Source organism: Vulpes lagopus, chromosome 5 (assembly GCF_018345385.1).
Source record: "Vulpes lagopus strain Blue_001 chromosome 5, ASM1834538v1, whole genome shotgun sequence".
Classification (NCBI taxonomy): Eukaryota; Metazoa; Chordata; class Mammalia; order Carnivora; family Canidae; genus Vulpes; species Vulpes lagopus.
In genome coordinates, this window is record NC_054828.1 from 14,213,826 (window position 1) to 14,241,201 (window position 27,376).

The window sequence follows — 27,376 nt, forward strand, 5'->3', positions numbered from 1 at the left end:
GAGGCTTGGTTGGCCTTTGCCACCTTGTTACCCCTCAGGGGTTTTAAAATATTGCACATTGCTCCTAAAACTCTGTTGCTGTCTTCACAGGCCCTATAGAAGTCCAGAGACCCTACCCTGAATGAGAAGAAACGATCTTGTCCAGTCTTCCTTTTTTTAAAAATTCCAGTAGAGTTAACGTAGTGTAATATTAGAGTCAGGTGTACAATATAGCGATTCAACACTTCCACACATACAACACTTCCACTCATCACAGCAAATACATTCCTGAATCCCCATCACCTGGTTCACCCCTCCTTCCCCACCCCTCCCCCCACCCCTGCCACCCACCTCCCTCCTGGTAACCAGCTTGTTCTCTACAATTAAGAGTCTGTTTCTTGTTTTCCCTCTCCTTCCTCCCACCCCCATGTTCATCTGTTTTGTTTCTTAAATCTCATATATGAGTGAAATTATATGGTATTTGTCTTTCACCAACTAACTCACTTTGTTTAGCACTATACTCTCTAGCTCCATCCGTGTTGTTGCAAATGGCAAGATTTCATTCTCTTTTATGGCTGAATAATATCCATTGTGTATATACACCACAACTTCTTTATCCATTGACTTTTGATGGACCCTTGGGCTGCTTCCATAGTTTGGCTGTTGCAAATAATGCCACTATAAATGTAGGGCTGCATGTATCCCTTTGGATTAGTGTTTTTGTATTTTGGGGATAAATACTCTGCAGTGTGATTGCTAGATCATAGAGTCGCTCTATTTTTAACTTTCTGAGGAGTCCCCATCCTGTTTTCCACAGTGGCTACACCAACAGGGCAAGAGGATTTGCATTCCCACCAACAGAGCAAGAGTATTCCCCTTTCTCCACATCCTCGCCCAACACCTGCTGATTTTAGCCATTCTGACAGGTGTGAGGTGGTATCTCACTGTGGTTTCAATTTGCAGTTCCCTGATGATGAGTGACGCTGAGCAGATTGTCATGTGTCTGTTGGCCAGCTGGATGTCTTCTTTGGAGAAATGTCTGTTCATGTCTTGTGCCTGCTTTTTTTAGTTGGATTATTTGGTTTTTGGGTGTTGAGTTGTATTGTCCAGTCTTCTTGACACATATGGAAACTGAGATTAGAGAATCCATAACTTGCCTGTCATAGAGTAAAAAGGCATTGTGACTTTCCTTATTCTTCTTCTGCTCCATCCTTAGTATCCATTCATTTTTCATTCATTTAGTGGGTAAACTTTTATAAGGCACCTACTACTATGTGCCCCCATATCTGTGAACCACAGAGATAGGACCTGTGGATCCTAGGGCGGACAGACCAACAGGAATGACAGTTAATGAAAGATGCACAGTCTTTATGTTCTGTGGTGGGGGTGTCCCCTGCCAATGGAATTCACCTCATCTGGAGGTGGAAGGAAGGGACATCCTGAAGAGGTTAGATCCAAACGAAGGCTGTGTTGGAGTCCGCCAGTGGAGATTGCCATGTTCCAAGCAGAAGGAGCTGTACTTTCCAGAGGGGCAGGGTGGCTAGAGCCTTGATGGGGAGAACAGCAAGAGATGATGTGGCCAGAAATGTAAGCTGCGGTGGGTCCCACAGGATTTCTAATAAAATATTCTGAGTGTGGACTCAATGAGGGAGGAGAACAGTGGAAGATCACTGAGAGAATGGGCAGATTAAGTGTTCATTTCAGGAAGATCATTCTGGTTGCTTTGCAAAGGATCAGAATCAGTAGGGCCAGAGGAAGGGGGATAAGTGAGGAGACTATTGTGTTAATCCAGGCAAGAGGCGCCAAGAGCCTGATGCAGGGATCAGAAGCAATAGGGATCAGAAGCAGCAGGTAGACAGGCCAGTGAGATTTGACAGCTGAAGTCAGTAACTGCCTGCAACAGTGTCTGGACTTTGAAAGGGAAGACGGGAATCACTTCCCAGTGCTACCACCTGAGTCTTCTTCCTTTGTAAAGCCTGCACCCAGAAGTCCTGCTTGGTTTGGCCTGTCTCTCATGCCGCCCACCTCTTGATATGCTGTGCCCGTGTCCATCCTGGATTGAGCGAGATTACATGGCATTGACTTTGAGTGTTAGGGTGGACAGGATGCTTGCTGAGGCCCAGGAATCCTGTTCTTGCCCACCCTATGGGCCATGGTGAACTGTGTGACTTCCAGCAATTCTGTTTTTTTTTTTTTTCCAACCCATTTCCTCATTGTCAAATTAAGAAATGAGTTTATATCAAGAGCCATAAATGCAGACACCCGCAAGGGCCAGGACCTTGGCCCAAAGGAGCCAAGAATGCTGAGTGTGATTCTCTAGAGAGACCGTGGTTACCATCTCAGGCTCCTGGCTTCTCGCTACTTCTGCCATGGCATGATCACTCTGGGGAGAGGAGGCAGCAGGGCTAAGGTCCTCATTTTTCTTTTTTAAAGATTTCATTTATTTATTTTAGAGGGTGGGAGAGCATGTGAAAAGGGAGGTTGGGGAGGGGGGAGAAGCAAAGAGAGGGGAACAAGAACAAGCAGACTCCCCTCTGAGTGTGGAGCCCACGGCAGGGCTGAGTCGTACCACCCTGAGATCATGACCTGAACCAAAACCCAAGAGTCAGATGTTTAACTGCCTGAGCCACCCAGGCCTCCCAATCCTCATGTTTTTCAAGAGGAGCTGGAAACTTGGATTTCTGTGTTTTAATTTTTAATATTGACAACTAGTTTTGAAAAAAAAAAACACTATTGAGCCCAGACCAAATATTTCTTCAGGCTAAAAAGAACCTCCCACTCCCATCCTGTGCCACTAGTTTGTGACCTCTGACCTAGATAATTACTAGGCACCAGAATTTTGAGAACTGGTAAGGAATATGATTCTGTCTGAAGCCCCAAATAGGCATGCACCCTTACTTTCCTATGAAGGTAACCATATTGGCTTGCCATTGGCTTATGGAAAATTTTCTTTCAGTGAGTGGGATGCACGTGTTTCTGATCCAAATACTAAAAGTGGTTGTGCTTCGTGACCAGTATTATATCGTGAGTTGGGGATGAGATTAAGGGTACTGTTCACCATGAGAGCCATGGACCCTCTTGGAGACTTTTTTGGCATAGATACCCAACAAAATGCTCTACCCAAACTCTGTCAAGACGTTAATTTTACAAATGATGGTAGTTAGAATTTATTGAGCTCTTCACATGTGCCAACAACCCTGCCAGCTGCTTTGTAAAAATTACCTCTGTGGTTGACACTTCTCTGAGAGGTAACTGTTATCACAGGTGGCCAGATTGAGGCCCCAGAGAGGTTAAATACTCATGTCAGAGGAGGAAAGTGGACCTCCCTCTATGACAGCCTGCTCCCTCTGGAAGGGGCCAGATCACACTCAAAACCCCAGGACACCTGAGCAGGCTGACTCGCAGCCCTCTCCCTGGACCGCCCCCCCCAAACGATCATATCGCCCTTTGGGGGGGGACCTACCTGCTTTCTCAAAAACAGTTCAGCATCATAGCTCACTCAGCGGTTGCTTAGCAGCCAGCTAATATTACAGCAAAAACAAACGGATCAATTGGAAAATAATGAAATCAGTTATTCGTGTGGACACAGCGGCAGAGTTTCACTAAAAACTCTCCTACCCCTTTGCTGGTTTCTTCCAAAGAAGAAACTTGTAGATGTGTGGCTTTCACTGGGTTTCAGAAAAGGATCCAGCAGGGCGTGGCTGGCCTGCACATGAATCCAGGTTCTGGCACACCTTCCCCACGTGTCCCTTGAGCAGCTTACTTAGTCTCTCCAATCCTCTGTTTTCTCAATTAATAAAGGCACTAGTCATAACCTCTCGCAAGGGGATAGTAGGCACTCACCTGGGGTGAATTATCTGTCCCTCACAGAGTTCAGACCCCTACCGGGCCAGGCCGCCACCCCACCCCCTCCCATTGCAGACTGCCAGCTTTAGTATAGCCGGGTAACTTCACATAACCATCACAGCTTTTTTTTCTTATAAAATGAGAAGCTGTATACTTAGGCTCATTTATCTGAAAAAATATGTAGTGAGTACTGTTACGTGCCAGGCAGTGTGCTCCATGGTGACAGTGCTGTCCCTGGAGTCATTCAGACCTACCTTTCAATGCCAAAAACTCCTTACTCATCATTTAGTTGACCTACAGAAAGGTGCTTAACTGTTTTTGCCAAATGGGGATAATACTACTTCTTCCCTCTTCAGGTCCTGGGAAAATTAAACGAAATAGTATTTGGAAAGCACCTGGCACGATGCCTTACAACATGCCTCATTCCATGACATTGCACAGCTGCCATGACCCTGCCCTGGGTGCTGGCGCTGTCACAGTGAGTAGGACAGGCTGGTAGGTTCCTGCCGCATGAGGGTTACATCCTAGGGGCCACTGTCAACTTGCAGTTGTTGCTGCTGTTCTTGTTACCAATACAGAAACAGAGAGAAAAGATACAGGAGCTCAGACTCACTAACAGATGACCCCGTGTGGATGGACAAGGATGGCCTTGAAAAGACATGGATGGTGATGGGCACGAAGGACTAACAGGTGTAAAGGCGTGATATATTTTGACATTTTCAAAGAATGTTCCAGAATGGCAGAGGAATCGAAGGTGGAGTGGAGAGACAGCTCCTCTCAGCTAGGACATTGCATATCCATGAGACTGGGCAGGCTTCCCACCTTTCTCACTAATCCTGCAGAATCTTCATCTTTGTTCAATGCCTGAAGCTTAAAACATCTGCTCTGCTTTGCAAATGTCGCCTTTGCTTTCTAGGGGACACACATGCCACCCTGCATGGAGACTATATTCTGACGGTGTGCAGGAATGACAAATTTCAGTTTCATTCTGTTCTCTCCAGGATGATGGCTCACCAGCCTCCCCCATCAGATTTTCCCTGGCACACACAGCTGCTCTATAAATACTTGTGAAATGAGTGCTGAAATCTGAACGAGACCAGGTAGAGGTAGCACCAGGCACGGCCAACTGGCTGCCTCCCAAGAGCCGTTACTAGGTGGCACTTCCACGGGTTAATTCATCATTTTAGTTCTGCTATCTTGATAACATTTAACGTTTACTGGGCACGTGCTATGTGCCACGCACGGTGACAAGCACGTTGCATGCATCTTGTCATTTAACCTCATATTAGAGACGAGGTGGTTTCAACTAAGTAGCCTGCCCTCAGGCATAACATTGCCAAGAGGACAATTCGCTTATCCTGGGGTTATCTGAGGTGTTCTACACCTAACCTGTTTATTGATCCCATTGCCTGACGGGCCCATCTCCACCACCACCATGATGGCCATGACCATTGTCATGGGTCGTATTGGTCAAGTGCATCTCATGCATTGAAGAACCGCCTCTGCGTGAGATAGCCCATCTGCGTGAGGCAGCCGCGTGAGGCAGCCCATACCCTGCCCCACACACAGGAGGAGAAAACTGTGGCACAAGGTATAAGTTGGTGCAGGGCACCTGCTGGTGAGTGTCCAGCTGGGACCTGCATCCGGGCCACCTGCCCCAGAGCTGCCCTCCAGACTTTGGGGGTCTTGACTATCCTCGCATAATCCACAGCAGGCACCTAACGCAGAGCCAGCACACAGAGCGCTCCGATGTGTGGCCCTGGTTGCTCACAGTCAGCATGGAGCCAGCGGGGTCCTTAATCAAGGGTGAGTAGGGATGTGGCGGGTTACACGAGGTGATGAATACGGACAGAGTCCCTGACATAGAGCATGGCGCTGTAACCCCAGCTTTTCCGGGTTTCTAAAATTTGCCCCCAAAGCTCATTCTAAGCTTCCCTTTCTTCCTCCCCACTCTCTGACTGACAGGCTATCTCCCTGGATATGTTAATACCATGCATTTAGGATCTTGCTGGGGCCTGGGAGCCCCCCGGGCTCTTCAGATGACTCTGCCCATCTCCGACCTCATCCATTATGTGTGTATTTTACAGTCGCACTCTCTGTGGGCAGCCTTCTCACCCTCATTTGCAAGTCTTTGCTGTTGCCCCCACACACCTCCTGGAAGCCTGTCTGCCAGGAGCTCATTTCCTAGGCAACTGTAATCGAGGCTGAGGCTGCGCACACCCTGTTACCTGCCTCTGTGTTCAGGGAGGAAGCAGGACCGGCGGTGCCAGGGCCGGCCTCCGGGTTACGGGGCGCAGGTGGCTGGCACTGCAGCATTCTGCTCCCGCCTCGCCCCGGCCCGAGGGAGGCTGGCGGTCAGATGCTGGAAAGCCATGCGTATCTAGTGCTGTTGAAGCTGGGCAGTTTCAGGGGTGGGGGGCAGCCGGAGACGGGGCCTCTGCTCGCCTCCCCGAGGCACACACGCACACATGCACACGTGCGCGCGCACGGATGCCCTTCCTTGCCCTCCCGGGTTGGGTACATGTGTGGCCGCATCCGCCTGCTGCTCCTCACCATCTGCCAGCTCGCTCACGGGTTGGGTTTGCACCCTGCCCACACACTCGTTCCAGGAAGAAGCCAAAATCAGAAAAGGGTGGGTGAGTCTCAGACGTGCGCCTCAGCCTTCTCCTCCAGCAGGGATGGCCTCAGCCGCGCCCATGTCCTCCTGGACGACATCACAGGACAGTGGGAGTGCACGGCAGCCTGTGAAGGGACAGGAAGGAAGGAGCGCTTCACAGGCGCCTTCTGTGTACCAGGTGCTGGGCTAGCTGCTCGACACATGCTCCTTTTTCTGTGACCACCCAGTCAATGCTCAGAGCTTTCATAAGCGGGAAGATTAAAACGCAGAAGATAAATGTGCCCACAGGCCCTACAGATTAAGTGGCAGGACTACAATTTCAACCCGTTTTGGAAACTGTCATTTCCAAAGGATGATCTTCACAATACCATCTTCTCCTCCATATGACAACTGCAGACTGACTCCTCCATTCCCTCTACATTTGTTGAGCGCCTACTGTGTACTGGAGCTGGAAACCCCGCCATGAGCAAGGTTCAGCCCTGACCTGGAGCCTAGCGGAGCTGACAGGTGCACATTCAGGCAGTCTGCTCGCTGTTACCACTGCTACCTCCCACCATTGCCAGTGAGCTGAACAGTTTTCAGAGAACCAGTCCCAAAGAAGATGCCAGCCAGCCAGCCAGGGAGGCATCAAGGCCAGCAGAGGGGGCAGGAGAGGTGCCGAGGTGCCCAGATGCCAGGAGCCAAGCTCCTCCTGCTGGCTACGCACAAAGCCTTAAGAGAAAGGGTGAGGTCATTCTGGGGTTTCTGAAACAGATGCACATTCCAGCACAAGTTTCTTTCCTGCCTCCCACCCCCTTTAATATAACTTTCACCTAAATCCCCAGGAACTTATGAGAATCACTTGGACTCCTTACAGCTCGGGTTTGATTAAACAGCATGCTCTCTGACATTGGAACGGGCTCTGCAAATCTAAGGCTCTGAAGGCTGGTAGGCCTCCTCTCCTGGCTTTGTGACGGCAGCCCCAGTGCCTTCAGCCCGTGGTTCCCAGCAGTTTGTCACCTGTCAGCTCTGGCCTCAGCCATATTGCGCTGCCACAAAATATCAGTTCAGCCAGTTCTGTTACGGGAGAAGTTTGCATGGTCAGAGATCGAGGATCCCTCACCCCTGCCCAAGGGGTAGCGGCTACAAGAGGTACCCCATCTAGATGGTAACCAGCACTGTGAGGGCTGATGCACAGAGCAATTCCCTGATCAAGTGATTCCACTTCCCAAGGCAAGTGGGAAGATGCTCTCCAGAATTCTGGGACAGAGTTCTTGAGGTAAGGGCAGAGGGAGTGGTCTTAGCGCCAAAGGTGAGAGGAGTTGAAGAAGATGAGAATGGACCAATCTGTCGAGTTTAACAGTAAGGGGACACTGCTGACCTTGGCCAGATTCAGGGGGTCACTGGCAGACTCCACTAGTTTAAAGAAAGGAAATCACCAGGATAGGAGGCCCAGTAAGCCAATAGGTCCATGCGCACGTCTCTGCATCTCCAGACCCTGCCTGTGTCCTGGCTTCCACACCGCCCCCCACCCCGCTGCTGTGAGGCAGGACCTGCCAGGCGGAGAAGCATGCTGGCTGTAGCTCCTGGCCACGGACTCCAAGAGGCTCACTGCTCCAGTTGCAAATTCACCGCATTCATAGACTTGACTCCAATAGAGCCTGTGATTAATGATCTTTCCCAGTTATTTCTAAGCTGCTGCAGCCTTAACTAATACAGTGAGTGTCTTCTTCACTTGAGGAGGAGGATATGATGATGGTGATTGCACCTGCCAGCTGGGTTATAAGACAGCTTGCTTGACCTCTCGGAGCTTTAACAACTTTATCAGTAAATCAGAAATACCAGTGCCTCTGTCGCACGTGGTGATGATTAAAGAAGTAAAGCATATAACATGCTTGAGGGGCCTGATACTGAATATACATACGCAATCGTTATTGCCATTTATTGACCACCTACAGTGTACTAGGCATTCCTAAGAACTTCAGCTCCCCCGAATCCTATGTGCTTTCTCATTTCCAGAACTTCACAAATATTTAGAACCCTCTCCACTGACCTGCTAACTCCTGCTTCTTAGGAAAAAGTGGCAGGAAGCTCTCTGTGACTCTGCACCAGAGACCCCTACGCTCCTGCCTTCCTCCCTCCCCGAACTTTGAGCTCGGTCCCAGCAGAGGTTTTGCCTCTTCATGCAGCGCTGTGCTCCATAGCTATGTCTGGCCTCATAAATATCCATTAATTAATGAGTCTTTTATCTTAGTTCTCTTAACAACCAAGTCTGTGAAATATTTATTATCAAGATAAGGAAACAAAAGCCCAGAGAGTCAAGCAGATTGCCCATGATTACACAATTAATGAAGTAGGGGGAGTTAAGATAGGCTCTGTCATCTAGAAGGTTGTTTTTTTTTTTTCCTCACGATTCAGCCTCCCTTGAAACTGGTGTTCCCCTGGGAGAGAATCAGCCCTCAAATGTGTTGAAATAATTTTAGCTGGCTCCCCTTGGAGCATCAGAATATGTGGCCACATGGATGACGCGATCCCATGCAGCTGCCACGTGGCCAGAGCTGAAGGGCATCTTGGTGCTGGGCATGGATCCGGGGTCACCCCATCCCCTGCCCTGGTCCTGCAGCTCTCTGAGTTTGCCCCCTCCCCCTCACACCCGATAGAGACAGCCTGAAACAGGAGATCATTGCAAAAACCCTTTCTTTCTGTTTAAACCTTACCGTGCTAAATCATCAGAGGTAGATGATTTTTCTCATTTTGTGTTCCCAGAGGTGACACCAGATTGGGTTGGCAGTGCCCAAGCCCACACCCCTGAGAGAGGAAGCATTTGTCTCTGGGAATCCTGACTAGGGTAGCATGCATACAAGTAGAGAGGAACAAGTCAGCTGACCCTGTGAGGGAAACAGGCAAGTAAGTCACGTCCTGTTTTCAGACAAGTGTTACCATCTGTGGGACCCCTAGGGGGGCCTAACTGGAAAACAGCCTCCTGTCCTGGCTTGAAGCTCAGTGTTAAAGGTTAGGTGTTAGGAAGTCTTATTCCCTCTCCTCTGCACCATATGGGTTAATTCTTTCCAACCTCTAATCACATAAGGTGAAATGAAATGTTTTTCACAGCAAAGATACTCATGACAAGGTTGTATGTTTTTGCCAAGTATGAGGTCCCGTTTCTTGGTCAGTTGCCTTGGGCTCCGTAAACATCACTGCTTCCATGCTGACCACCATTGTGCGTTCCGGATGGGGGATGAAGGCCAGCATGGTGACATGGATGCTGTTCCTAATGTGTGACATCGACCCTGCTCTTACGTTGACTGGATTTGTTTCTTCAGAACTAGGGGCAGCGCCTCTCCAAATGGCCAAAGCCCTTGCCCCTACCCGTTAGCTGGTCTCGGCTGCTGCTTCAGGTCCTATTCCGGGCGCCAGCAATCCAGAAAGAAGCCACATTGCCAAAAGCCAGTGGTCAGCCTCCACTGCTCATCTTGACTTCTCAGCAGCGTTTGACAGCTAACGGCCCCTCCGTTTCTTTCCTCTTGGCTTCCTGAAGAGCGTCACTGTCTCCTGGTGTTTCTTTCACCTTATTACTCCCTCCCTTTCGTTCTCACCGATGGCTGCATCTCTTCTCATCCTACCCACCCTTGGAGACGTTCAGTCTCGTGGCTTTAAATGCATTGGCCACTGATCCCCAAAATATCCCCACCCCGCCCTGTCTCTTGACAGGACTCAAAACTCACATGTCCAACAGCCTCCTCATTGCCTCTGCCTAGTTCTCTCAAGCATCTCAAACAAACTGTCAGAAACCTAAGTCTCATCTTCCCCCAAAAGCCCACACCAGAGTCTCAGTTGATGGCAACTTCAGTCTTCCTGTGATGCAAACCAAGAGCCTTGGGTCACCTCCTGTCCTCCACCTGCACACCCCACACCCAGTGGGTAAAGAAATCCTGCTGGCTTTAGAACCAGGCCAGTTCTTTTCACCTTCATTGGTACGATCGTGGTCCAAGCTAACTCAGCTGTATCACCTCGGGAGCCCCCTAATTGGTCTCCCTGCTTCTACTCAAGCAACACTGCAGTCTGTTACCAACACCGCAGCCAGAGGGATTCTTTTAAATATAAAAAGCCCCTCATCTCCTTAGCTCACAGTTCCCCAGTGGCTCCCCATTTCACTCAGTAAAATCCCAAGACCTCTGCATTGGTCTCCTATCGCTGCTGTAACAAAGTACCACAAACATGGGCGTTGAAAACAACACAGATGTTTTATCTTAGAGTTCTGGAGGTCAGGAAGAGAAACCGGTCTCACGGGACTGACATCAAGGCGTCCACAGGCTGTGTTCTTTGTGCAGGCTCTAGGGGAGAGTAGGGGAGAGTGTTTCTTGTTTTCTTAGGGGGATCCACAGTCTTTGATTGGTGGCCACATCACCCTCACCTCTGCTTCCATCGTCCCATCTCTTCTGACTCTGACCCTCCTCCCTCTCTCTGATCCAGACCCTCGTGATTACTCAGATGATACAAGATCATCTTCCCATCTCAGCATCCTTAATCGCATCTGCAAAGTCCAATTGCCATGTGAGGTTTCATATCGTCAGGTTTCTGGGATTAGGACATGGACACCTTTGGAGGAGAGAGGGGTGGTGTTCTTTTGCCTCTCTCAACCTTCAGTGATCTCCAAGACCCTGTGTGACCTGCAGCTCTCCTTCCGCCAGTGCCTCTCTGGCCTCATTTTTAAAGACTCCCCCTGTCCCTTATTGTGCTCTTGTTATTAGCTAAGGCCTTTGCACTGGCTGCTTCCTTAGCCTGGAACGCTCCTGCCCCATATGGCCACATGACTACCTCCTCGCCTACTGCTCACCTCCATGAGGCCTACCCGCAGCACCTTATCCAAAACTGCAACCTATTCCCCACCTCTGGCATTCCTCATCACCCTGACCCAGCTGTGTTCTCCCTCACGACAATTCCTGCTTTCCCACGTGCCCCGGGATTCACTTACTGTGCTGTCTCCCTCCCAGAACTGTCAGCTCCTTGAGGACAGGAATCTCTACCTGTTGCATTTACTGATGTTTCCCAAGTGCCTGTGCAGTGCCTGGCACATGGCGGGGTGTGTGAGGAGACGAACAAGTGGAAAACAGCAGTCTAGTCACACCTCGGCCAACATTGGCACCAGCCTTTGGGACCAAGGTCAAGCCAGCGCCGGAGGATGGGCATGATCAGAATCCCGGCCAGCGTTTACCACTGCTTCTCACCTGCCGGACACAGGCCCTGCTCGGTCCTCATGGACCCCGTGTTGTCACCACCGCCATCATCACAGACACAGAACATGCGACAGAGAGGACAGGCAATCAGCCAGGAGGCGAAACCCAGGCAGCCGGGACCCTCATCCCCACCACCGAAGTGGGAAGAGTTCTGCAGCATGCCACTGTTCCATATTTCTCTGAGATGCTTCCCTGTGATCTCTTCATGTTTCCCTGGTGACAGAGACCGGTCCTGGGACAGAGGTTAGGGTGAAAAGGAGCGAGATGGAGGGCGGGCTGTGTGTGTATGGGGGGGGGTGCACACGTACCACCCACCACTAGGATCAGTCCTGGGGTGTGGTCATACTGAACTGTAGGAAGCCCATCTTTCTAACAGCATACCTTTGGCACCACCCCCATGGTTGGTACAGGAGTCCTCGCTACCCACTCACACTCTCCCCAGCTCACCACTTTTCCCAGCAAAACAGGCTGTGAACTGTTTGCACACTTGACTGAACGGAGAGGAGACACTAAAAGGAAGAAGAGGTGCAGGAGGACTGGGGGGCCTGAAGACAGACGCTGCCCAGTGCACAGATCCCACCACCTCATTAACTCCCCCTCCACCAGGTTGGAGAGGCCGAACTTGCTCTATCTAGAACACCTGAGTTGTTTTTGACCAGAAGAAGGACCCACAGAGCTGGCTGGAGACTGGGATCGAATACACTCTGTTTAAACAGATAAGCAGGTTAGCATCCAACGTCCTGCCCTGGATGCAAGAATCCGTTGTCCTTGCTGGCTCCTCTGCACTCACCCATGTCTGGCAGTTAGGCCCCCCAGGAGGCTGAGCCCGAAAAGGGAAGGGGGCTCATTTGTTCATCAGTTACTCTGGGTCAGTCTCGAGAGTGACTGTTTTTACTTCATCCTTTCAGCAAGCCTGATAAGAGTTGTCATCTCCATTTTATAGACGAGGAACCTGTGACCAGAAGAAGTTGAATATTGTGCTTAAGGTCATAAGAGCATGGCAGGCAGAATTTGAACCCGGTGCCAGCTGGCTCCAAGTCCCGTGTACCTGCTGTGCTCTGCTACACCAGCAGGGTTCGGAACTACTTAGGTAGAAGCCTTTTTCTAAGAGTTCCTCAGTCCAAGAATGCTGTAGTAGGTTTGGGAATATTTTTGAAAGTGTCTCTGGCCAGAAGCAGGGATCTGGCCATCAACCAGGATTCTTCGGAGAAATGGAACCAACAAGACTGGATACTTGTTTTAAGGAACTCTGGGAACTGGCAAGTCTGAAATTCATAAGACAGGCCAGCAGGCTGGAAACTGAGGCAGGATTTGGATGATACAGTCAAGAGGCAGAACCTCTTCTTTCCCAGGAAAGCTCAGTTTTGGCTCTTACATCCTTCGACTGCTTAGATGAGGCCCACCCAATGGTTGAGGGCAAGGGCCTTTATTTAAAGTCAACTGATTGTAAAATTACTTATATCCACGAAATACCTCCACACCAAACTTTAGATGAGTGTTTGGCCAAACGGCAGGCACCATAGCCTGGCCAGGTTGACACAGAAGAGCAACCACTGCAGGCTGAACCATCACAGACCTAGTACTTTACGGGTGCTGGGCATGACACCAAAGACTTCCATATGCACATGTGCTTGTCCCGCCCCACAATATTTAACACGAGCATTAACTCTGAGATTCAGGATGGTTCGAGGGACTTCCTAGGAGGAGTCTTAGAATCAGAGCTGGAAGCCAAGTGTGTCTGATTGCAGCTGCACCCAGTGACCTTCCAGAATCTTCAGTGTTACTCTAGATTTAGCATTCTACAAGGGGTGAATGAAGTGACTGACCCAATGCCACTCAGCTCGTCAGGGCTGGTTCCGGAGATCAGGTCTCTTGGCTCCCAGTCTGGCCTTCTCACCTCCATGTACGGCCCCTCTGTTCCTGGAAGATTCTGCCTTTGAAACACTCCTGCCGGACTCACTTTCCAGATAAATGGTGGAGGCACATTGTGCATCCCTAGGTGGTCAGCAAACCCCCTGCAAGGATATGCCAACAGGAAACTGGCCGGAAGGGTCCGAGCTCTATCATTGCCAGCTCAATGAGCAGATGTGCTCGGAGTCACTGTCCTGAAAACCACTTTATTGCTGAAACAACCTCATAATGAGACCCATTCAGGACATCCATAGCAAGAACTCTTTGGACTGCATCTGAAATGGACCTCTCTAGTGACAAACCCATCTTTGTGGCAGTTTGTGTTTCAACGAGATTAAGGGGAATTTTAGAAAGCACTCCAGAATCTGATGCTCTCTATGCGGAGAGAAATAAGACTTTCTCAGGCTGCACTTTGTAAAACTTGCCACTTACCAGGTCGGTTTACTCTGGACCTATCAGGGTGGTTTGGTTGCAAATAACAGAAACCAATAGTAGGCAGCTGAATTGAAATGAAAAGAAATCAAAGAAAACAAGACAAAAAAAAAAAAACCAGTTGAGTGGTATTTCTTAGGGAATCAAAGTGGAATTTGGAAAACCAATACTTGAGACTGTAATTAACCTGGGCAACTCTGGGCTCTCTGCTGCAGAAGCTCAGAAGCCTCTAGAGTGCTGCCTGACATTAGCACCTGTCAGCCCTGTGGTTTCCAATCTCTGCATCTCTGTTCAAATTTCCAGGAGTGAGAAACCGATTTGCTCAGCTTGAATCCAGTGTCTGCCCCTGAACACTGCCCTAGCCATGTGTTCCTGGAGCTGCTCCTACATGCAGGAGCCACGAGAAAGAGAATCACCTTTGAGCAGGGCAGTCCAAGAAGTGGCTACTGTAACCATGGTTATAATAGCAGTAGAGACACGTGCACATTCATAGATCTCTGTTGTGGATGTGTGTACACTCTTTGCCCATGCTTTGTGGTTCAGTGCTACTGGCTTCCTACGCTTTTTGCAATTATCTTGGCATAATTAGCTGTGAATGCAATCTTGGGCTTTTAGCATCCTGAGACATTTGCGACCAGAATGTAAATACCAAGCAGGAAGGATTCTGGCTGTTTTGTTCACTCTGTGTTTCCAAGTGCCTAGCACGGTGCCTGGCACCGAGTAGGTGTGCTCAGGGATTGTTGAATGAGTAGCAACCACTCATCAGTGCTGGGGTGCTGCTTCTCCCCGCTTCCTGGTGGTTGCAGGGGCTTTTTCATCTGGTGAGTCCACGGATATTCTCTAGACCCTTGTGGCCCACCCCCAACACTCAGAACCAATAGCTAAGGTATCTAGTTTTCCTGGAGGAAAGGTGGTGAACCCTGGTTCTGCCTATGGCTAATACAGGATTGACATAGAAGAGAAGGCTTGGCCATGGATGAAGGCATCTTGGGTGTTTGAAAACTGGGAAGTCATTGTTCAGGGAGACAAGCAGGAGAGGAATGCAGACCAAAGCAGCCTGAGTCAGGCTACTCATCCAACTGGCTAAATCTAGCTCACCCAGACTCTATCTTGGTGTCATCCTTTATGAGTCTCCCCAGAAATAGTGACATCAGGGTCTTATATCATTCGGTATATAGTTAACATAAACCTAATTACAAAGAATTAATTACAACTGATATTCAGAGGATTCTGAAATGACCTTCTGGTCCATCTCAGCCACGCCCTCTCCAGGGGGCACCAATGTCTTCCACCCCCTTAACCAGGGCTGGCTTCTGAGACCTGTCCTTACTCTGACCTCATCATTCACAGACACCAAACCCCACCTTGTCCTTCTCAAACCACCGCTCTGTTCTTGCCCCACACTGGCCTCAGCTCACAAAGTTTTACTTCCTGGGAGCGCTACTCCCCTTTGCAGACCTGTCCCTGCTTGTGCACTGGTTCACAGTTGTGTAGAGTGAGGTGACTTTAGTGATACAACAATAAGTGATACATCTATGGAGGGGCTACTTCTTCCAACATTTTGCAAAATGCCTTCCAGTGCCCTGATTACCCCGAGGAAGAGTGCTTTCTCTACTTCAGAGATGATAAGCAGATAGCCTTTGCTAGCACCGAATCCCAGGAGTCAGTGGTCTGAGCAGGAAGCCAGAGTGAAGTACCAAAGTCATGGCCAAAAGGGATCATTGGAAGATCAAGCCAGGGAACAAGGACCATGTTGTGGTATAATAGTGACCACTTGTTGCCACAAGCCAGCCGTGTGCCAAGTGCGCCAAGCAGTATTTGTATTTATGTTACCTTGTTCAGCCTCTACAACAGCTCCGTGAGGGAGATAGCATTGTCCCTTTTCAGGGAGGAAGAACCTGATGTGGTAAGAGGCTGAATTACTTGCCTGGCAACAGACTCAGTGAGTGACGGAGCCAGGATTCGAACCCCGTCTGTGTTCATTACAAGACTCCTGCCTTGTGTTCCTCTCTAAGCCTTTCTCCCTTTCAAAATGATGGCCACAGAACCGGGAGATGGCAGACAAATCTAGAAGGGCAGGAGCTGGGTCTCAGAGGAGCAGGGCAAGTCGGCCGGGCTCAGAGGTGGGAGCGAGGAAATGCACGGAGCATGCCCCCCCCTCATGTGGACACCAGAGCTCTGTTGTGTTGGGCGCTGGCTATCGAGGCAGGGCTGCCTACTTTATTTTTTTTTAATATTTTATTGATTGATTGATGAAAGACATGGAGAGAGAGGCAGAGACACAGGCAGAGGGAGAAGCAGGCTCCTCACATGGAGCCCGATGTGGGACTTGATCCCAGGACCCCAGGATCATGCCCTGAGCCAAAGGCAGATGCTCAATCACTGAGCCCCCCAGGTGCCCCAGGTCTGGCTACTTTAAAGGCTCAGGGCCTGTGGGACTTGGGCTTGAGAAGTCGAAAAGATGGGACCCAGAAATGCCCAGGTTGGTGGCCATCTCATCAACTTGATGTTGGACGTTCGCATGTGGCCAGTGGTGGTTAGCCCAATGGACTCTGAGGGCTGGACTCCAACCCCTGTGGGTCCCCAGAGACCTGCCTTCTGCACTTGGCTCTGACAAGGACACTCACTGTAAAAGTAAGCCCCTCCTGTCTGGCCTGCCCTCTGTACTCTCCAAAAAGACTCCGCTTTTAGGATCAGAGACAACATTTCTTCTCTGGCCTCCTGAGTGGTATTGGACAAGCTGCTTGGCCTCCATGGGCCTCAGTTTCCCCATCTTTCAACTGAGAGTTTGACTTGGGCTTTCTGTCCTCTCCCCCCACCCCCATGCCAACCACATCCCTGCCCTCATGTGGGAGAGGCCTCATGGGGACCCTGTCTCTGCCTGCCCTTTCTTTTCAGGAAGTCTGTCATCCAGCTTGACCTTGCCAACACCAAGAAAGCGATGATTGTCCCTGCGTTCGAGACACTGCGCTACCGGCTCTCTTTCCCCAAGTCGAAAGCGGAGCTGCTGTCGATGCTGGACATGGGGACTCTCTTCACATTCAGGTGAGTAGCCTCAGTGTCCTCCCCTGGGGGTGTCTGAGGCCTTCCTGTTCCCAGAAGCCAGGCTCCAGAGCCACTGGCTCACAAGCTGGTTGCTACCTTAGACCATCTTAGGGCCAGAAGAAGTGCCACAGGCCCCCAACTAGGCTTTTGGGATATTCTCTTCCCATATGCCGCACACTTCATCTTGTACATGGCAGTGGACATCATGTGTCTGGATGGAAGGACAGGATGCCAGGTAGGAAGTTAGCTCACGCTTTTTGTACTTTACTCAGAGTAGATTCCTGATCCTGTCTCAATTCTGTTTTTGGATTTGTGTGTTCCTTCATTCATCTGGGAAGTGGGTTCGTCCTGTTGGTTACTATTCCCTCGTTCCCTTGTTTTGTGAGCGGTCCAGATACCAAGGTCCTTGGGCCGAGGATGGGGGTCCATAGCTTCAACAACCCAGGGCACCAAGGTGATTCTGGGGTTGAACATGGCAGAGGGGGCAGTCGGCTGTCCTGTTGCCCAAGTGAAAGTTTTTTTTTTTTTTTAAGATTTTATGTATTTATTTATGAGAGACAGAGAGAGAGAGGCAGAGACATAGGCAGAGGGAGAAGCAGGCTCCACACAGAGCCCGAAGTGGGACTCGATCCTGGGACTCCAGGATCATGCCCTCTGCTGAAAGGCAGATACTCAACCATTGTGCCACCCAGGCATCTCTGGTTTGATTTGGTTTGTTTTTTTTTAAGAGTTTGTTTATTGATGAGAGACACAGAGAAGCAGAGACACAGGCAAAGGGAGAAGCAGGCTCCATGCAGGGAGCCCGACGTGGGACTTGATCCCAAGACCCAGGATCACACCCTGAGCCAAAGGCAGATGCTCAACTACTGAGCCACCCAGGTTCCCCCACAAAGTGACAGTTTTGAACAAGCTCCTCGTTGGCCTGATTTTCCAAGCCCCCAAGTCCTGCAGGACCATCGCTGGGGAGCTATCCTGCCACCTGTCCAAAATGCCCAGGAAGCGTGTACGAGTGTGCAGGTGTGAATGGGTTCTGACTCCCGGGAACAGGCTGTGGCATTAAGTCTAGTGCCTGTGGGAGAAGTAGGAGTCCTCCCTGGTCTCTTGACAGAGCAGTCTGAAGAGAGAGCCACTGCCCCACCTGCTCCTATTTTAAAGAGAAGCCTCCACACCGAACAGTGTAAAAACAGCCAACACTGCCTGTGAGTAAACACGTCACACATTTCTAGGCAATCTGAATTTTATTGAAAAGGTTATAATAACAACTTTGGTGTCCATACTACTGTTAAGTTACCAGAAGTTTCTAGAAGGCTCTCTCAAATTTTATTTTGGGAAAGTAACCTGATGAGATAGGTTATTCATTCAACAATTCAGAGATGATTCTTGTTCACATTTCATGCAGATAAACAGAGGAGTGGAGGGATCCTGCTAGAGCCAGAACTCGAACCCCAGCCTTCTCCCTCTATCCAGAATTCTGGAAAGTGACCTGAAATGGTTTAATAACCCCCTAAACCCAGACTTCTTTCTTCCTGGCAAGAAATAACAACTACCATTTGGCGAATATATAACTTGTACCAGACACTGTCATCAGCTGTGTGATCCTCACAACAAATCTATGAGGCAGATACTGTCATTCCCCTTTTACAGACCAAGAAACTGAGGCACTGAGAGGCTGAATAACTTACCTAAGGACACACCACCAGGGAATGGCAGAGCCTGGATTCAGTCCAGGTCTCAGGAGCTGCAAAGACCATGCTTTTAACTCACATACCATTGAACTGAGTCCTGAATGTTCAGTGTTAGATGCAGGTAAAGACTGACGCTCTGAGACCAGATCTTAGTGTGAGCCTCCCACAGACGCCAGAGCCTGAAGGCTCCATGTCCAGCAAATTTCCAGGGCATCTTTCCTCCCATCTCCATCCCCAGGTGATGTAAGAACTCATTTCAAGGCCATGTCTGTGGCAGGAAAGCTGGGGTTTGGCCTGCCATGTCCATGATTCCTGCTCTGGCCAACAGCTCACAGCCATGAGACTAAGTGCTAAATTACAGACCTTCTCCCCCAGCCCTCTGAGAAATTGCTTGTCACCTGCCCTCCAAATGATGAACTCTCAGGTCCCCTCACAGCAGAAACCCCCTCCCACTGCAGCTGGAATGGGAAGCGTTGCCCACCTGCCTCTCCCCTCCCTTCTACATTCTCAGAGTGGGGTCCCTGGACATGTAGCCTCAGCATCCCTTGGGAACTTCGAGGCTTCAGGTCTCAAGCTGCATCCCGGATGCACTGGATCAGGACCTGTGTGGGTGGAACCCAGTGACTGGTTCGCCAGGAGTCTCCTAGGTGATTCTGATACTCAGCTCAAGTCTGAGAACCGCTGCTCAAAGCAGAGTGCCCCCAGATCTCTTCAGAGTGGCCTCCCATGTGCTGTATCCAGGAAACCTCTCATCTCTGTTTGGTTATTTGTTTTTTGTGTCTTGTTTTTGGGGTTTTTTTTTTTTTTTGGAGGCTCCTGGTGTTGATGGTCTCAGAGAACGAGCCCTGGAGTCCCGTGTCTGTGGCCTGACAGTGGTTTCCTTGGGGCATAGTCAGGCTCTGGCGTGGCTTTGGGGCAGGTGAACTGTAATGTCACCCTGTCCTGTGCTGATCAGCCATTCAGCATGCTGGTCCATCTTCAAGCCGAGCTAACGGAAGCTGCCTCCCCACCCCAGGGGACACAGCGGCCCTCCCCCTCTCTTCTTCTTTCTCACACTAGGCCAAGAGTTTGTATTCCAAATAAGATGCCTATTGAAAAAAAAAAAAAAAAGATGCCTATTGATACACGAATATCACTGAGAGTAAGGCCCCTGTGGATTGACATCATATCCAGGCCAAACAAGAGGGAGAAATGAGCACATCTTCATTTTTCGAGGCATCACTATATATCAGACACTGCTCTGGGTACTTTATATGAATTCACATCATTGTCATAAATCCACGAAGGAGTCATTATTCTCTCTGTTTCACCAACAGAAAGAAACGAATAGTAATTATTATTTATTAATAATGTCACCTAGAGAAAGAAATGAAGGAACAGAGGAATTGGGTAAATTTTCTACACCTGCTGAATGACAATTCAAACCCAGACAGCTGGCTCCAGATTCGTTGTTCTTAGCTGCCTTGTTAAACTGCCTCTTAGGGAAGGAGCATTTATTGAGTGCCTCCTGTGTGCCAGCACTGTACCAAGCTCTCTATAAACATTTCCTCCTTCCAGTTCCTTCGCCATTCAGCAAGAGAGCTGTTCTTTTCCCCAGGGGACACAAGAGGGAAGTGAAAGCTGGTGTAGATGGTTTGCTGACCAAACTCCTCTGCTCCTAAGCAACGGAGGCAGGATTTGAACCCTGATGTGGTGGCCCCACTATGCAGAGCTTGAGCTACAGTGAGTTCCTGGCCGCCAGAGGTGCAGGTGCGAGCGTCAGGTGCCAGAGACCTGTAAGCTAGTTCATGAATAGAAGTCAACTCCTTCCCAGCCTGGTTCTTGGATTAATCCCGACATCTTGCAGTATCCCTCCTTCTCACACTCCGTTAAGGGGGCATTACTCTGCCTTTCATTTCCCTTCCCATCGTGTGACTGTGGTTTTGGTGGCGGTTGCTGAATTGATGGAGCTGGGGATTCAGGTCCCTGCCCTCTGCTAGCCTGGCAGGTAGCCCGGCAACACAGTGTCCTGACAGGCCACAGGTTGGCCAGTGCCCATTCAGCCACACTGGGCAGTTCCTGGGTGTCCCAGGGAGGCCCAGCCTCACGGGGTAAGCAGGTGGCTGCGTCCCTACCAGAAAAGCTCCACTCACCACACTGACCACTGACTCTCACTTACACCTCACCTTAGAGCCTGCCTGAGTGGAGGTGGGGCTCCAGACCATGAGCTCCTTTCTCCCTAAAGCTCCCTAACTTGTTGGGGTCCTACCTTTTTCTGTCTTGCTTTCATATTTTTCTACAATGTTCTTTTTCCCTAACCCCTTGCTCTTGAGCCAGCTCTGCTGCTTCACTAGGCTCCCGGCCTCCTGCCATCTCTTTGTAGTTTCCCAAGGCAGATTCCTGCCCACTACCTGCTCTCTGTCTTAGATACCCCTCAGGTTTTTAGATCACTTGTTCATTAATTTATTCACTGACTCTCTGCTCTGTAGAGGCCAGAGAGTGTGGGTGACGGTGACGAAGAGGAGAGATCACCCAGCATAGCAATTCAGGGACCTGGCCCTTTGGCCAGACTGTCTAGGTTTGAATCCCGGCTCCATCCTTACTATTTGTAACCTGATATTGAACAAGTTACAAGAACTTAAAGCTGTAGGTAGAATATTTACAGTGTAACCAATATATAGCAAGTGCTTAATATATGTTTGCTTGTTATGATTGCTGCTACTTGTGGTGATATTCACTTCTGTTGCCATATAAGGAATTTAGAAGCTTTAAACAATACAAGTTTATTATCTCACAGTCCCTGAGGGTCAAAGATCTGGGCATGAGGTGGCTGGATTCTCACTCAGGGCCTCACTGGTGGGAGCAAAGCTCCAATTCTCCAGAGCACTCCTCTAGGCTCCCTGACTTTCTTCCTTGCACATGGAGGACTGTGGTCACCATTTCCTGCTGGCTCTTTGCCACGTGGCCCCACAGGCAGCTCACACATGGCTCTTTGCTCTCTTCCCCCACATCTAAAAGTTCACATGATTCGGCCAGCCCCACGCCCCACCAGTAATTCCCCTTTGTTTAACCCAAAGTCAACTGATTAGTAACCTTAATTACATCTGCAAGGATCCTTTTTGCCAGATGATGTAACATAATCACAGGTTCTGCCTCAAGGGGGAGAACGTTCTGTGAGGGACAGGGTCACTGTGTTCTCTGGTAGGAATAACCAGCACAGACCGACCTGCCCTTAGGTCCCTATGAATGATGCAGAGCCCTCCAGGAAGTCACTTACCCCTTCATTGTGAGAGTCTCCTCTCTTAATGGAGGATGGAGATGACAGACTGGATTAGTTTCCTAGCACTGCCATAACAAGATGTTATAAACCAGGTAGCTCAATGCAGTGGAAGTTTTTCTCTTAATTGCAGAAGCCAGAAATCCAAAACCAAGGTGTTGGCAGGCTCATTCTTCCTCCAAAGGCTCTAGGGAAGAATCCTTCCTTGCTTCTCTCCAGCTTCTGGTGGAGGCTGACCGTCCTTGACATTCCTTGGCTTGTGGGTACATCACTTCAGTCCCTGCCTCCACCTTCCCATGGCATCCTTCTGGTATGTGTGTCTCAGTATCCACATTTCCTTCTTTTATTACTTTTTTTTCACATTTCCTTCTTATAAAGACACCAGTGGTTGGAATAAAGCCCACCCTAACCCACTGCGACCTCATCTTGATATATCTGCAAAGACCCTCTTTCCAAGTAGGTCACATCCACAGGTACTGGAGGTCAGACTTGAACCTATCTTTTTTTGGGTCACAGTGCAACCCACACAAGGACTGTATCCGCATATACCTTTTCTTCCTCCGAAGTAGTAGCTTTGGTGAAGCTGAGCTTCCTTCCTTGTACCCAATGGCTTTTCTCCATGTGACCCAGGTACCACGTCTGGACGAAAGGCCACGCTCCCACAAACTTTGCCAAGTGGCGGACCGCCACCACGCCTTACCGTGTTGAGTGGGAGGCTGATTTTGAGCCCTACGTTGTCGTGAGAAGGGACTGCCCTGAGTACGACCGGAGGTTTGTGGGCTTTGGCTGGAACAAGGTGGCTCATATCATGGAACTGGATGCACAGGTGAGCTGATGGAATGTCCTGGAGCTGTTGCTATGGGGGAAGAAGCTGTGTAGACTTCAGGGCTGAAAGGGGACCCTGGAGGTCAGAGAGCAGAGCATGGAGACAGAACAAGATGTGGTCAGGGACCACAGAACAGAACATGACAGTGCTAATTCTCAGGGCCACTGATTCCCAAATCATTCCTCTTTCTCTACCTTTGGGTGAGAGTTGGATTCCTGAGCAGGACCCAGGCAAGTGTGAGTGTCCTATGACAAAACATTTCATTCCCCATCCTCACCCAATTTAATGATGAGAACAAAAAAAAAAAAATCATCACTTGCCTTTTGTGCCATGTAACTGGCACAAAGCATTCTACAAGTTCGATATAAGGGACACAAGAAGGCATGTGGCTTGAGATGTAGCGCATTATCTTACTCTGTCACTAAAAGCAATGATTTGGGGGCTATGTTTAATTGTGAAACATTTTCATTCATTCAACTAATACTTACTAAACCCCTACTTCAAAAGAAATTGGCAGAATTCTAACAGGATACTCCAGGTGTCTGCGAGCTCTTTCTGCAGACGACCAGATAGTAAATTTGGGGGCTTCGTGGAGCCTACAGGTCTCCTTACTCAGCTACTCAACTCGGCTGTTGTAGTTCAACTATAGACAGTAACTAAACATGGGCGTGGCTGTATTCCAATAAAACTTTATTTATAAAAACATATAGGAAGCCGGACTTGCTGCAGTGTTAAATAAACAAAAGCACAGCTAAACTAATCTGGTTAAATTAGGAGAAGGATGCCTAGGCCTCTCAATCCCACCTTTTTCCCCTTTATGTGTTATTCTCCAAGGCTTCTCCTCATGGAGCACGGGATAAATATCTTTCGACAGGAGCACCTCAAATTTTAAAAAATAAAATAAAAAAGCAAGGTCGGATGCTCAGTACTGGCTACCCCGAGAATCACCTGGAGAACTTTCCAACAGTTCCAGTATGTTTGAGAGCAGTCCTGAGTGATTTTGATAAGCATCTAAGGTTGCAAATCACTGGTGTAGATGGGAGGTTGTAGAATAGTGTCCATACTTAACAACAGAAGCATGACCTTTAGTATCCATTTTTTCAGTACTACTGAAGGTAGTACAATGCTGCTCACAGAAACGTTCAGGCTGCCCCCAACTTCTGCTTGAAGGAAAAGAAATGCCATATTCTTGTGTCCAGCAGTGCAGTGAGGTGAACTGGTTCAAATAGTTAATTTTTTCCAGCACTGAGACCCGGCTTTTGTTTGTTTTAAGGCAATTTTGACAGAACTCTTGAAAATGTCTTGATTTATTTTTCTTTCTTTGCTGGTAGCACAGCCAAACGTAACTTTACCCTTTCCAGCGATTTCCCGAAATAATGAGTACATACCCCACAGGTAATCCAGCACACCTGTAGGGCTAGTGGGATTGGCCAGGTTCTTTGTCCCCACAGGAAAGTCCCAAACAGCTAAGCTCTGGGAGCCCTTGCATTTTCTCTTCAGGATTTATCTTATTCCTCCCCACCATCAACTGTCATTTCTTGCTGCTGTCAGCGTTCCTCCATCTGGAACAGCTACCTTTCCCCATTCTGAGTCTCCCTTTCAGAGTTCATTCTGATCTGCTCTGGGCCGGGAAACTAGATGACCAAAGCTTAGCAGACGTTATGTCTGAAATCAGAGCACATGGGGTCTGAGGGAAGGTGTGCTGGCCTCTCTTTAGAGTTCCATGTCCTAAATTTGTGTCACCTATTTTGGCTCTTTGGAGGTGTTTTATTTTTAGCCTGAATTTCTAATGCTGAGTGGAAGCTACTATACCGTAGCGTGACTTATCATAAGGATGAGTAGGCAAGAGCTTTGTTCTAAGTGAGCTTCTATCCGGTGGGGTCTTTTTTTTTTTTTTATTCTTTGTTTTGGTCCCCTCTTGTGTACTAATCTGTTGAGGCTGTCAAATCTCATCAAGTCCTATGAGAAATCACGTAAACAGACATCATTTAATTGAACAAGAGCGTCTCTCATGGCTTGCATCATTCTAGAACAACCACATGGGCACGTGCTCACATTTACCAAGAACCTTTCATGGGCCAGGAGCTCTGTCCAGCACTATTCCCTACATTATTGGTCATCTTTCAAGGTAGGTATTATTACATTTGCTTTATAGATGAGGAAACTAAGGCAGAGAGAAGCCAAGTAGTTTGTCCAGCGTCATGGCAACAGCCCTGCACTGTCCCTCTCCGGCATGGCTGTCTCTCCATACACCCTCCTTGCTGATGTCATTCTCCACTTCATTCATTCACTTGGTCATCTGGTCACCCACTTGGGCATACACCGTATAGGCCTGAGGGTTCTTGCAAGTGCTCACGCTGCTCTTGTCTTCCAGGAATATGAATTCATCGTGCTGCCCAATGCTTACATGATCCACATGCCTCATGCCCCCAGCTTTGACATCACCAAGTTCCGGTCCAACAAGCAATACCGCGTCTGTCTCAAAACCCTGAAGGAAGAGTTTCAGCAGGACATGTCCCGCCGCTATGGCTTTGCTGCCCTCAAATATCTCACGGCCGAGAACAACAGCTAGCACCAGGAAGTCCGCCACTAGGGAGAGAGACCTCTTCTACAGGGGGAATGCCACTTGCTCTTTGGGGCCCAGCCTTCAAACTCAAAATTGAGCGATGCTTTTTTTGGTTTGTTTTTATTTGTCTTTTTGGCCCAACAAAGCCGCCCACACTATAGAGATCTGAGATAAGGATCCGGCCAGCGTCTCTCTGCTCCACAATCTGACATTCCCAGGATGCAGAAGAATAGCTCATCGACACAGTCTCTTCAAGAATGGGACACAGAGGAGTTCCAGGGAGCAAAGGGGTTATCCGACCACAAAGCCTCAAAACCAAGCAGGTCTTTAGGATGTTCTCATTGCTTTTTAAGAAAGGGGAGTCAGGGTGCTGGGGGTTAGCCATCCCAGGAAATAAAAGCAAAACTGTCTCTTCGTTTGAGGAAACTTTCTTTTGTGTCCTGCAATCTAGCTGTGTATCCAGGGTGAGAGGCAAACCAATGATCTGAACCAACCATTTGGGAAAACCCAGTGGGGACATTATACCTGGTAGGACCTTGAGGTGGGGTTGGTTGGTTCTTTATCCTCAAGGACACTGTTGTTTTGCTTTGATTTGTTTTTGTTTGGGGGGATTTTGTTTGTCTGTTTGTTTTTGGTCTGGGAATCCAAAATAGAAAACCTGATCTTTTAAGGCTCTGAAGGAGAATCCACTGCCTCATCCAGCATGCCCCCATCAGCAGTGGCCCAGCAACAAGTAGGAAAGTCTTTGGCCAATATTTAGACATGGGCAGCCTTCTTCAGGATTATCACCGAGGCCCCCGTGACTTTGAATCCCCTACTCTCCAGAATCCAGGGGCTAAGACAGAGACTGCGGAAATACCAAGACCAGTGGTTCTACAACTGGTCACATATGCTATTGGCCATGACCGGTTTGTGGGGAAAGGGCTCTGAAGGGACTCTTGCGGTGCACACGGAAGGCACCAACCTCTCAGGCTTTAGAAGAACTGCAGTAGTTCACACAAGCCCAATTCTGAAGACCCATGTTTCCATCTGGAGACCTTCGGGAAGAAGGCCTCGGGTTCCTCTGTGTTCATGCCGCCTCCCTGTGGCTGGGACAAGGTCACGGCCTCAGGCTCCCTCTGGGACCTGTCGGGGGTGGGGGCCGGGGAGTTGGCAAGCACCTTTACCGTTACACGGATTGAGGAGACACTGGACTTTTTACCCATTTTCTTGAATCTTCAATATTAATGTTGTGTTTACATTGATGAGAACAAGAGTCCACGCCTACTCTCGGCGACGCTGTTTGTACTAAGTTGCAATGTGACCAGCGAACGCTGCATTCAATAAACGAAAGTACGGACTGTTTCTTCCCCGCTCCCTCCCAGTCTTGTGAGATGATGCTGCCGAGACACATGCCAGTGTAGAGAGCAAGATCCATAAACGGCAACCTTACACTTTCTGTTCTCCCATTTTGTTTTTCTCATCATTCGAACCTTAACCTCGCTCGTTTTCTCCTTTTCTGAGGTTAGATCTCACTTTATGCCCCAACCCTCAAAGCATCTTCAGAGTCTCTCTCCATCTTCTGTCTCAGCGCAGAAGCCAGACACTTTATATCCCAGCTGCTAGCAAGGGAGATCCTGGTAATCACTGGGAGCGAGCCCCCAACCCTTTGTCCTGGTGGTCGTGTGACACTCACAGCACTCGTACGAGATCCTTCCATGTGTTATATGCTCAAGTGGAGATCTCACTAAATGTATTTAAAAAGCTTAGGAAAACAATTATTTGGACTAATCCTCAGATACGGATACATTTCCGTGTGTATGTATATGAATGCGTGTATGCATATATATTTATCATACATATGTTACATATATATAGTATATACGGGGCATGTACATCCCCAAATTAATACACAAATACTATAAAAAGATAGCACAAACATATTCAAAGTACGTGTTAAAGTCCTCTTTCTCCATAGGTGTGTGAGAGCCAGCTCCTGCCAGCTCACAGGAACTTAG

At 49.0% G+C, this 27,376-nt stretch overlaps 1 protein-coding gene across 3 annotated transcripts in view; it reads left to right on the forward strand.

Moving 5' to 3' along the window:
• LARGE1 (LARGE xylosyl- and glucuronyltransferase 1) overlaps positions 1-26,723 on the forward strand; it is a 522,915-nt gene extending 496,192 nt beyond the window's left edge. For all 3 annotated transcript variants that reach the window (XM_041755794.1, XM_041755793.1, XM_041755792.1), the window contains exons 13-15: positions 16,900-17,046; positions 22,618-22,813; positions 25,188-26,723. In XM_041755794.1, coding sequence (XP_041611728.1) covers positions 16,900-17,046; positions 22,618-22,813; positions 25,188-25,385 — 541 coding nt within the window. In that variant the 3' untranslated portion in view covers positions 25,386-26,723. The remainder of the gene's footprint in view (positions 1-16,899; positions 17,047-22,617; positions 22,814-25,187) is intronic.
• The last annotated feature ends 653 nt before the right edge of the window (positions 26,724-27,376 follow it).